This window comes from Monodelphis domestica, chromosome 7 (assembly GCF_027887165.1).
Source record: "Monodelphis domestica isolate mMonDom1 chromosome 7, mMonDom1.pri, whole genome shotgun sequence".
Taxonomy (NCBI): Eukaryota; Metazoa; Chordata; class Mammalia; order Didelphimorphia; family Didelphidae; genus Monodelphis; species Monodelphis domestica.
In genome coordinates this window covers 10,125,081-10,138,082 of record NC_077233.1, presented here as the reverse complement: position 1 = coordinate 10,138,082, position 13,002 = coordinate 10,125,081, and the positions used below count along the sequence as shown (strand labels likewise).

The 13,002-nt window shown below is 41.0% G+C and overlaps 1 protein-coding gene across 1 annotated transcript in view; it reads right to left on the bottom strand.

Annotated features, from left to right (window-relative positions):
* Positions 1-13,002, bottom strand: part of CACNA2D3 (calcium voltage-gated channel auxiliary subunit alpha2delta 3) — a 1,058,263-nt gene that overhangs the window by 251,541 nt on the left and 793,720 nt on the right. The window contains 2 exon segments of the mRNA XM_016424623.2: positions 2,013-2,093; positions 5,453-5,524. Of these exon segments, the coding sequence (XP_016280109.2) occupies positions 2,013-2,093; positions 5,453-5,524 (153 nt within the window).

Genomic DNA, 13,002 nt, shown 5'->3' with positions numbered 1-13,002 from the left:
CAAAAGAGATGATTCATGCTCTCTGCCCCAAATATCCCAGGATTCTAGTTATGACTGCTCAATATTAAGAGAAGCAGTGAGTCGATGCTTGGAAGGAGGCTTTTAGGAACCCTACGTGCTGCATGGTAGACCAAGGATGGAAGGTGGAGTCAGCCAGACTGTTACCATTTCCACACCTCAATGGTTGCATGGCTATGGGTGAGACATTTGATTTGCTTTCTCCCAGGCTTTGTTTCCTCATCTGTCAAATGGGGGTCAAAACATCTGTACTTCCTGCTTCTCAGGGTGTTGGGAGGTTCTGATGACAGGGTATAAAGAGATTCATAAGGTCTAGGGGAAGCTACACTGGTGGTGGTAGTGGTGGCGATGGCAATGGAGACATGCATGTTGTTCTGTTTGTAATCTTCTCAATTGGGATGGCTGCATGGGAATTTCCATTCAGCTCGCCTCATTGCTGGGAAGCTCCAATGAGATAATCATGTGCCATCATGTCTGCAGATTTAAAGGTCTGTTATTTTCATAGTATCATTACAGCATCCTCTCCCAAATGTGTAGAAATCCAAGATTTCTGGAGAACATTCTGCCACACACACCTGGTATGCATCAGTAGTCATCAACTGCTCACCATCTCTGCTAGTTTGGGCAAATCATTTAGCTTCTTCTGCTCTCAGTTTCTTCATCCATAAAATGGAGCAGTTAAACTCCAAGACCCCAAATTCTCCTCCTGTTCTAAATCTACGAATTTCCACTTTAAATGTCAGTGATTTAGAAGATAATGATGCTTCCTTTTCATTATTAGTTACTCTCTTGCCCAAGTATTACATGGATTCCTGAGCCTGGGGGCTAATTACCAAATCACAGATGCTCAGTTGGCTAAATTTAATAGGACTCCTTCAATTTTAGAAGTGGGTGGGTTGTAAAAACCAGGAAGGATGTGCTTTGACATCTATCACCAACACAGGAAATTATCTGTTCCCTTCTTATGTACTGCCTCCCTCCACCATCAAGCCCAAGATCATTTTGCTGAATAAAGGCTAAACATTGTCCTTTGAGAAAGCTCCAGCTGAACAGCATTGTCGCTTGACTCAGGTGAGTGAGGCTGCCACAGTAGGGCTAAGAGCTGAAAGAGATGAGATCAAGGAGGACTGGCCTGGGGCAGCTGCCCTGGGCTGGTCTTGGGTTTCTCTGCCAAAGAGAAAAGCTTTCAAGGATGATTGTAAACATCCCTCTTGACCTCGACACTTTATACTTCCCAAGTGCTCTCTTCCTGACTCTTCAAAATCAGGAAACGCTTGGGAAAATGGTTCAAGGTATTTAGTCCTTGATCATAAATCATGTCACCTGATGAAGAGCGCTGTGATAAAGGAGATGCCTGGAAGGGAGGAAGTGGTAGGTTCAAATTCTGCCTCTGACCCAGATTGCCTATGTGATGGCAAGCTCTCTAAAACTAGGGCTGTAAATAAAAATTCAGAAATATTTAAAACTTCCTGATAATTAGAATTGTCCATAGGAGCAACACGGTAAAACTATGAAGTCAAAAGAAGGAACTGGGTTGAAATCGCAACCCAGACTGTCACTTACTTCCTTTCTAACCTCAAGCTGGTTGATTCATTTGTCTCTGTTCCCATTTCTTCATCTATAACATGAAGGGTTTGCATGTGGGGCACCTCCCTGGGGGCTCTTCTGGCTTGAAACAGGTGATCCTATGACTACAGTGCCTTAGGATAGAATGGCTCCCCATCACTGAATGGCTTCACAGCCTGGTTGAATAATCAGTGTAGAACTTTTTTGGGAGAGAGGGGGAGAGGGTGGTGCCAGACCAAATCGCTACCCCTCTCTCTATTCACTGTGATATTTAGTGATTTGTCAATGTAAACTGCAGACAACCCGTGTCTCTCCAACAGTGAAGGAGTTTCCCGTCATGGAATCTCCTCTAGAAATGAAATTCACAGGTCTGAATCCAAACCAAGAAAACAACAACGTGCATGCCTGTCCCATGCCCTCCATATTACCTTATATTTAGGAATGGTCTTCAGGAGCTCCTTCACTGGGACATCAGTGCCAACCACTCCAAGCAGAATCCCTTTTGATCTCTGTTAACAATGAGAGCGATTTTGAAAAAGATTGTTAGAGCCAAGCTGTGGCATACTTTTAAAAAGGTTTATTATGGGAATTGTCTGTTGTACCTAATAGAGAATGAAAATGCGCCAGGTGCCCCTACTGGAAGGGAGGAAACCCTGCTACAAATCTAGAGGAAAGAATTGTTTTATCGATATCAATACATCCGGTACCTAACAAATCAATCCAAATACATCCAGTCTCTAAAATTAGAAGTCGGGTTGAGGCTTTAAGGGAGGAGGTTTGAAAGTAGAGATCAACCAACCAAACACAAAGCATTTATTGAGAAGTCACTTTGAGCTAGGAACTGTGAAACAGTGGCTAAAACGCCAACCCTAGAGGCAAGAAGACCTGGCTTCTCAGGCCCAGACTGGTGCTGTAACTGGCATAGGCGAATCTCTAAGAGTAGAGATGCAGAGGAGATGCCAGTTTGCTTTGGGAGAAGCAGTTCCCTTTGTGGGGAGTTCCTGATACCGATAAATCAAAGAACAAGTGCCGATATACCGGTGCCTATTGTAAGTCTTGAAATTTCTCAGACTTGTGAATGTTAAAAATTTCCACATTGAGGAATCCTCCATTGGAACAAATTCCCTACTGGGAAACATTCCCCATTTTGATGTGAGAACTTGCCAGGATCAGAAATGGGAGGACCTCTACTCCACCCATACTTAAGACTGATTTAGGGGAGAAAACTCCTTGCTAAACAATGAAAGTACTTGGACCCATGCTTATAATAAGGCAAGGAGTTCTTTGAGCCATGCCTGTTTTTTAGAATTGATGCAATGAGATGCTAGGTACCTAAAAGGGTCGGGCAAGTTTTATCTTAATGAGATTAGTCGACTCAGCTGTGTTTTCTCTGGTTCAGACTTACTGAGGGGATTAGTTGACTTAGCAGGAATTCAGATGGGCTGTCTTTTAGAAAACATCTACGGTGATTGGTAGATGGAAGAACTTAGGGGAGTTGACATAGGAAAAAACCTCCTATATAAGAAAAGGAATCTCTTGAGCAAGGGATCCTTGGAGGCTTGGAGATCCTTGGATCCTTGTAGATAGATCCTTGGAGATAGATCCTTTTGGAGGAGGCCCTTTGAAGATCTCTTGAGAAGAAGTCCCTTGGGAGGCTGACTCTGGCTGGAACTCCCTCTGGGGAGATTCTGTTCCCCAGACATCCTTGCTTAAGACAAATCTTATGGTGAGTGATAACTGACTGGTTTCTCTCTTAAGGCTTAGGCCTGGGTTGGCCAGGCCTGCCCTGGCCAACCTATTTTTTCTCATTAATTCCTTTTCTCTCTCCTTCTCCTTTTCTTTAATTCCTCATTGTATTATTAATTAAATTCTCTAAAAACCCAGTTGACTTGGGCATATTCATAATTTGGGAATATATTCCCTGGCAACCACCTTATATTTGATTTAAAAACCAAGACACTGTAGTGAAACATATTTTCTGCAGTCAAATTTATTCACCCTCTCTTATATCTATCACAATTTATATCTTCCACCATTTTAACTCACTACAGTTTACAACATCAACCATTTTAATTATAACACTAGAATACAGAGGAAATCTATGTGGAGCTGAAATTCTAATTGGGGAGAAGCCATGCAGTTAACGTGGTATATAGGCTACTGACTGGGCAGATAACAATTCATCTGTGACCTCTCATGAAACATTTTTGTAAGGTTAAAAAGAAAATCATCTGCAAAATGTTTGGTCCTTCCCTTCATGGAATATGTTTACAAAGTTTATAAAAAGCAGCTTAAAAATGTGATGAGGTCCATCTTTTCTCCCCTCTCAATGGCATCTTGTGCCTAGGAGAGAGGTGGGGGGAGGGAGAAGAGCCAGAGAAAGACGGAGCCATACTGAGACACTTGTAAGTTTTCCAGTCCCAGAATCATGGGTTGCAAACTGAAGGGACCTCGGAGGCAATCTAGTCCAAACCCTTCATTTTACAGATTGGGGAAACTGAGGTCATGGGGTGAAGTGATTAGTCTGAGGCCTCTCACTTAGGGAATGGAAGAATTGGAATTTGATCCTAAGTCCTCAGACCTCAAACCCAACCCAGCCCTCTTTGTAATGTGTTATGCTTTTTCCTGGAGGGATCAGAAAGAGGAGACCTATAAGGCTTCAGAGAGAAAAGGCAAAAAACCAGAGACACTCCTGAGATAAAGCAACCTATTCTTCACAGGTATAGTTGCTCATTGTCTGTTTCCATAAAAACTTGGGGCTGAATCTTACAGTTCAACTGGGTAGAAAATACTCTCTTTTTGATGAACTTCAGGGATGCAACTCAGAAGTTCAATGGCTCACTCAAGGTTCTACTGAATGTGTCAGATGTATTAGAGACAGGACTTGAATTCAGATCTTCTGAGTCCAAGGAAGGCTCTCTATCTGCCACATGACTTCTGTCTTTTCCCCCTTTACCTTCAGGAAAACAATTATACAAGCAAGCAATAAGCATTTAAGTGCAGACTAGGTCCTTAGCATTATGCTAGCTAACAAATACAAAGAAGAGATAGTCTATGCACTAAAGGACCTTAGATTCTACCAAAGAGAGTGGAGATACATAACCACAGATTAGTAGATAGAGGAGAAATAAAAATAAATATAGGATGATGTAGTGGGAGGAGACAGACACAAAGACCTGGAAAAAAGCAGGGAAAACTTCCTGAAGAAGGGAGCACATGAGATGAGTATTGAGAAGGGAGTTAGAGATTCTGAGGGGGACCAGAAAAAGAGAAGTCGGCCAAGACACAGAGGTAGAGGATGGACTACCATGTAAGGGAAGTAGCACAGGAAAATTCGATTGAAGCACACAGAGGGTGAGGGTAAGCAATGTGTAATCAACCTGCAGAGTCTGTAGGACTTGAAATGCCAATGGGAAATTGCATTTTATCCCAAAGAAAATGGGAGCCCTTGGAGCTTTGGGGGAAAGAGTGATAGATGAAGTTCCTCACTATGATTAATATTACTGTAGTAGTCGTGGAATGGAGATTGGAGAGGGGAGATGTTGTGGGCAGGGAGCCAAATCAGGAGACCATGGTAATCAGCAAAGCTTCCCTTGCCACATTCAGAGGTTCCTCCATGGCTCTACCTCCCCTGATCATCTGATGCTTTAAAATATGCCTTTTTTTGTATTCTGAATACAATGATATAATCTATGTTTGGATATCTCAGAAATCTGTTTTTAGTTATCCTGACTCCAGATTTATTCTCTAGGAAAAAAAAAATATATATATATATATATATAAACACCCAAATCTGAGATGCAGGCAGGCTGACAAGAGGCTTTGGACTGACTCAATAACAATACCAGAGGGAGAAACCAACACTTACAGTTTCATTTTGCTTGCTGAACACAGGCATGGCGACTGTCGTCATCAAGACCAGCCCCTGATCATCAGCAAGCTAGGAGAGAAATGGAAAATGAGTTACTGGCGATCTACATATATTTCTAGGAAAGATATCTTTAGAAATGAAGGTTAGTCCCAGGCCTGGTCAAACATTCATGGCATATTCTTCACACATCTTGGGTTGGTTGTCTTGATTGGACAGAAATCATTCTGGTTCTTCCAGCATCTCCAAGGGTAGATGAACTCAATTTTTACTGGCTTGTGCCCCAAATCAACCAGAAGTGACACTAGAAAACATGGTACCCAAATATCGTATGTGCCCAAAGACCCATAATGGCAGCTAGAGGCCAAATGGTAGCCATATTGATGAAATCACAGGTTGTTTAAAGAAGATGATACCAATGGACAGAAATGACCACCATTTAGACAAATTATTTCCATGGAACGTGAGTTCTGGATCAATAGGGTATCAGCATCAGTACAATTTGAATTACCCATAAGAACAACAGTTGATGTTGATGGACTAACCACCATTCAGATAGATCTTTAAAACACTTTATGTCAATGACCTGATTTGCTCCTCATAACAACCCTTTGAAATTGGGGTTATTATTTTCTTCATTTTTATAGCTGAGCAATTGAGGCAAACGGGAGGAAGTGACTTGCTCAGGCTCCCAAAGCTAGAGAGAAGTATCCAAGGCTGGACTTGAACTTAGGTCTTCTAACGCCAAGGCCATTCCTCCTTTCAACAGACTGTAGGACTTATCGTGGATGTTGCAGGGATTTATTACTGAGCACAGCTGGGATTATTACGATATCTTTTTCTAATGACAGCAACCAGGACTAGATCAGTTGTTCTTTGTAAACATTATTATTTCAGAAATGAAGAGAACTGAGATATACCTTATCAGGGATTAAGCTAGAATATTGCTTCTTCTTCAATCAGTCAGAAATTCAATACCTTCGTAATACGGCATTAAACGCACAGACACAGAACATCTTTTTTTCTTCTCCCTCATGGTAAACTGATATGAAAATGACCAGCACCTAATCCAGTCGTAAGTAAACAAAGGAAAAGTCCTAAGCCCCATTTGGCCTGACTTTGACTCACCAGGGGGAGTCTAGGCTGTGTGTGTGACATGATGTGGGGATTAGTCAGCCTGGTCAGCTTTCCAGGCAATCGTGGCTCATCGAGATAGAAATCCGAGGGGGCAGGAAATCGGCCATATGTTTGCTATTTTCATATCATGAAGCAGGATACAGCTGGATTTGGAGTTAGAGAACTGGATTCAAATCCTGATTCTGCCACTTGCTACCTGTGGATGGAGTCCCAGCTATATGACCTTTGTCCAATTGCTTAACCCTTTTTGCCTTGGTTTTCTAATCTTTGTGATTAATACATTACATAATAAATTAATCATCTACTCTGAGCTGAAAAAGGAAATGGTCAAGCACTCTAGGGTCTTTGCCAAGAAAACCCCAAATGGTGTCACAGAGTTTGGGATGTGAACAAACACCACCATGTGGCTCACTTCTCTGAATTGCAGTTCTCTCATCTATAGAATGGACTTAGTGACTGCCAACATCCCTTCCAGCTCAAAATCCAGGATCCCAGGGCACGGTGTGCATTGTCACCTTTAGACGCTGTGACTCCTGGGGACCCTCACAGTTTTCTTCATTAGGCTACAACTTTACAGGGTCCCATTATCTCTTCGAGGTCATAAGATCTGACCTAGCTCGGGATCTGGAAGGGACTTTAAAGGCTATGAAGGCAACTTCCTTCATTCTATAAATGGGGAGTCTGGGGTCCGAGCAGGTTTTGACCCTTGAGTCACATTGGTAGCAAGTTCCTGAGACGATATGTGAATCCACGTCCTTTCACTCTAGAGTCAAGGATCATTTCACTGAGTTTCATAGATGACAGAAGACTTTGTGTGGCTCCTATGATCATGAGTGAACAAAAATATATAACTGCTTCTGAGATGTTCATCTATCAAGAGTCTACCATGTGCTGGGCACTGTGCTTGGCTCTAGAGATCCAGAGACAAATGGAGCAGCCCCTTCCCTCAAGGAGCTTATTTTCTATCTAGAGAGGCAACAGCAACATGGATAAGTCTATGCAAAAGAACTAGTCATCACCTCCTCAAACTTTGTAGCTTTTGACACTGAAGGAGAATGGGGGATTTGGGAAGGGGAGAAGTCCCTTTGTAGCCCACCACACAGTACAGGGGCTGCTTGGGGGAAGCTGCCCTCATGATTTGTGTCCCACGTTTCCAAGAAAAACTTAGACAGTGAATAAACATTTATGTTAATGGAGGGGGGTCGGAGGTTACTGTTGTCCACCTGGGAAAACTTCCAGCCACGTGAAGTCCAAGAAGGGATCCTAATATAATGTTCTCTTTAAGGAGGCTTGCCCACGTGGAGCATCTGTATCTGGATGGCGTGGGGCTGGTGCTCAGTCCCATAATGAGAAGACATTCGGCCAGATCCTTCATTTCCTATTCTACATGACGGGGTGCTCTGGTATCAAAGGAAATAATGAATAATACTGAACATCTGGTTTATAAAACACACACTTGCTCAACAGATTGACAGCTTCCTGTCAGTTCCCCAAGTTAATCATGCATGTGGGGGAGTATGAATATGCATTTGCTATCTTCTGCGAGGCTCGTGTTTAAGGACCAGAGCTCAGTCCCAAATGTACCCAGCCTTGATGTGCACAGACCCCAGGCTGGGGCCCCGATGGGAGTAAATAGAGCCTATGTGTATGGCGATTTATGCTCTATATGTGTCGAGATTATTTATTTATACTCCATAGATGTATATGTATAGAGTGTAGCATGGTGTATGTGTCGATATGTCTGTGTTTGTATGCATATGTATGTTCCACTGTCTAGTCTGCTTTGATACACCATGAAAATCCATTATTGGTCCATAAATTCCTAACTGGAGCTATTGTCAAGATGGTGGCCAACTGCCAAATACCAAACTTCGTTTTTGACTGATGTTCAGGAAGTCAGCAGGTATGTGATGCAAGGAGGAGGCCGAGCATCATGCATGGGGAAGTAGCCAAAGAATCAGGCCGACCCGAGTTCCAGGCTTCCTTTTGATGGATATGGGTTCTATCCCCTTGGGCAAATCGCCTCATGGCTCAGAGACTCAGATTCCATGGCTACATGGGGCAAGTTTCTGATGCGACCAGCAATTCTTCACTGAGTTCCTGATGAACTCAGAGAGATATAGAGGTCCACAGGAAGAAAAAAAAGTCCATCAGTCTTGAGTCTTTGTGCTTCTGAAGAGGGCAGTCTGTGATACATTAAAAAGAGTCCCAGGATAAATGCAGGAATAGATTTCTGATCCACATCTATCTAACTGGGGATTTTAGAGATATGCGATCAAATAAGGGACTTGCTCAAAATCACACAATCAATAGCAGAGCGAATACTGAACCCAGGTCATATGACTCCAGTCCCAGCACACCGCGGCTCTGAATGAAGTCATTTTCTACAGCAAGTTAATCATGAATGTGGGGGAGTATGAATATGCATTTACTAACTTCTGGGATGTTCAAGGGGAAGACTTCCCAGGAAAATGATGACCCCAGCCAGGCACATTCCTATGTATGGAGATTTGGTGGTGAAGGGATGACTGGAGCAAAGCTGCTACTGACCCCACCAGAGAAGATGAATGAATGGGATTATCTTATACCTGATAAGTGCAGAAAATATTATTCTGCTAACAAAGAAAATTATTATTATATTTAGTTAAGTTTCAATATACTTAAAATGTTCACGAGAGATCTGTTTTCCCTTTACAAAAATAAAGAAAGGGAAGGGCAACTAGGTGGCTCAGTGGGTTGAGAGCCAGGCCTAGAGAAGAAAGATCTTGGATTCAAATGTGGTCTGAGACACTTCCTAGTGATCATAGGTAAATTATTTAACCCCCATAGCCTAGCCCGTCCTGCTCTTCTGCCTTGGACTCAATGCATAAAATTAATTCTCACAGGGAAGATAAAAGTTAAAAAAAATAAAATGAAGACAAAACATGGCACGGTGGCCAAGTAATTGGCTTTGGAGTCAGAAAGTCCTAGATTCAAGTTCTGTCATTGGTCCTTCTTTGGGCAAGTCCCTTAAGTTCTCCATGTTCCAGGCAACTCTCTATGTCTGAAAGTTACAAATGAATTTCTGAGCTTCATCAACAAGGGATATTTTTTGCAATGGAAGTTCCTGATACCCATGCAATCTGATTGAGATTTTTTAAAACAGAAAGACAAAGTCTCTATGAGAAACCCTCCTATCATCAGAAGCGCCTTTTGGCATGACTCCATTGTATAGAAATTACCATTAACACTGGAATGGGGGATATGAGAATTAGTTAACCCACAGACAAGGAATTTAAATAAAGATATGCAAGGATCAAGTGTTATTGAAAGAAGGATATCTCAGTGTTCCTCCACTGTATAGAAAGGAGATGGATCTACTCTAGTGTTGACCACCAAGCCTTTATCAGGTATTTACTCTTCTTCCAGTAGCTTTTCTCCATGTTGGGAATACAAACACAAAGTGAACCATACCTTGCCCTCAGAGAACTTAAGAGGATAGGAGGGAAAGGAACACTTATAGATCTAGTGAGAACATGTATAAAAGGTATCCAGGGCAATAGGGAGATGAGAGAGCTATTAGCACTGGAGGGGAGAAGAAAAGGAAGGGAAGGAAAGATAAAACTTTGAACAAGGAACACTTCATTGATTCATCAATTAGAACATCCAGGGAAGCTCTAGACAAATGTAGACTAAGGGAGAGCTTGGAGAGAGAAATCCCAAGGGCAAGATTCTAGCCAAGGTGAGACACAATAGCCAGGAAGTTTAATTATACATTGTGATGATTTTTGTCCTAGCTACATGCAACTGGAATGTCTATGTGTCTCACTACATGCAATAGGACTGTTAAAATATCTTGGTGCAAAGAGATAAATACCCTTTCATGGAGAAAGTAAGGGGCCTGAGACATCTAGGTGACTCAGTAGATTAGAGAGCCAGGCCTGGAGTTGGGAGGACCTGGGTTCAATTTGACTTAGTCCTAATTGCTTAGCCTTTACTGCCCTTCTGGCTTATAATTGATTCTATTATTAATTCCAGGGCAGAAGGTAAGGATTAAAAAAAAGAAAAGAAAAGAAATTGTGTGTCCCTATTGAATGGATCCACCATAGGCAAACACACTGGACCTTGAACCTATCATCATGAGGTTCTTAGCCTTCTTCAGGTGCAAGGGAAAAACAATAACAGTAGGCACATTAAGTTGAAGTTGAGGAATTCAAGGGGCTTGTCAATCTGTAACTCAAGGAAAATGTTTTCGAAAGATAAGAATAGTATTTGTTATCAGAAGATGGTAGCATTATCCAGTGAATGTCCTGAGATTCATTCTAAATTTGTTTCAGGTGATCAATAGTTATGGACAAGGATGCCATCAGTCAAAACTGGTCACTTTAGGATGTTAGCAAGGTCATTGGGTCATAAGATCATAAATCTGGAGCTAAAAAAGACCTTAGAGCTAATCTGGTCTTTGTGGCATGCTCTCCATTGGCACTCTGGTGAAGCCTAAAGTCCCCTTCTTGGATGATTTTTAATGTATAAAATGACTAAGGAACCCAATTAAACTAAAACATAGCTAGCAAAATCTTTATTTGTTAAAGTGTGCCAACCATAGGCTATGGATTCTTGATATGTTCCAGTATCTTCAGTTCATAGAGAAGGAGATGGTGGCACTGGGAATTCAAGTGGTACACCCCCAATCCTTTACTCAATAATCAAGTGTACCACTAAGGCTAAAAAGGGTGTTATCAAAGGTCCTACAGATGCTAACTTTTCCAAAACCACTTCTGAACACTCACAGAGATATGGGCAGGGTGCTGGGTTCAAGTGTGAAAATTTGAATATGATGTCATTTTTGTCAATGTATTTGATCAGTTTTGCCTGTTTTTTCTTCCTTTAAAAAAATCTTTTGTATACAGGATAGTTCTTGGAGAAGGCAGAGGAGAAGGACATAGAAGGAAATGTGGACCATGTAAATACAAAATCGATTAAGGAATCCCAATTTAAACAAAATAAATGGGGAGAGCAACAAATAATGAATGGTTATAAATGAAGATGTACATGATATGAATTCACAAATTAAATGTACAATGCAATGGAATTGATTAGAAAGTAGAACCCAATCAAAGATTATATCCATGAGGCTTATGGGAACAAGAAAGTTTATGTGGGCTTGGAGCAGAAATTTTGTCTCAGATAAACATTCTTTAAAGGTAGTGGTGGTGAATAATATTTCATAGACATCAATAGCAATAATAGATATGGTTGTAAGAGTTAAACAGGGAAACTATAGTATGCTTAAGGGCATCTCTGAAACTCCAGTACCTAAGCAGGTTTCATCTCTTCCCTCATTTCAAGGGTTAATATTATACTCCTAAGTATGGACCAAGGCTCAAGCTGTAGCTCCTTTTCCTCCAGCTACATGAACATGACTTCCTGGTTATTAGAAACCTAAAAGTTCCCACTTCCATGGGGTCAAGATCCATTTTCAGATTGTGAATTTCAGAATCGTGTAATGAGAATTTGATCCCCAGGGACTCTCTCTCTCTCTCAGCATCCCATTTGTATATTTCCATTGTAAAATATGATACTTGGAGTGATTAGATGTTAATTTAAATTTATAGAAGACCATTTGAGTGACCATATTCTGCACTAGTGAACAGCCACGTTCCCATTTGAGAGATGGTGAGGGAGAGAGTCTAAAAAGGTCTGAATGTTCCTTAAGGCTTTTTTACACATCTTTATTATTTGAGGGGCAATTAATCCTCCTTCTGTTAATGATCAATGACTAAGAGTACCTCATTTCATCCTAACATCAAGCCTGAACTAACAGGATATTTGCATCAGGCATTTACTTAGCAGCACCACAGAATGGCATGGTATCAAAATAATTAAAGGAAAATCTCATTGAATTGCAGAGAGAAATAGACAACAAAACCAAAATAATTGAAAACCTCAATTTACTGTCTTTCAAATATAGACAAATCTAAAAATAATGATAAAAAAGAAGGAAGGACCTAAATAGGATTTTGGAAAAATAAAAAATTAAATGTGATGGATCTTCATCCGTAACTAAATGGAAATTGAAAGGAGCAAGCCTATTGTTCAGATTCATGTGTATATACATATGCATGCCATGGATTTTAAAATGCCTTCATGTATGTATAATATTATGTAAGATTCAGGGACTCCTAACTTAAGAACTTCTGCTTTAGGAAGATTGTCATTTTAAGCTGCCTTATTGGGTTTTTGTTTGTCTGTTCTTTTTTTTTTTTTTTAATGAATCTTAGATACATGAGGAGCTTAAGTAGATTCCTGGAGTCAGGAATAAGTCAGTTTGAATCTGGACTCAGACCCTTATTGCATGACCTTAAGTAAGTAATTTCATCTCTGCATACCTCAGTTTCCTAAACTGTAAGTTGGGCATAATAATAGCACCCTCT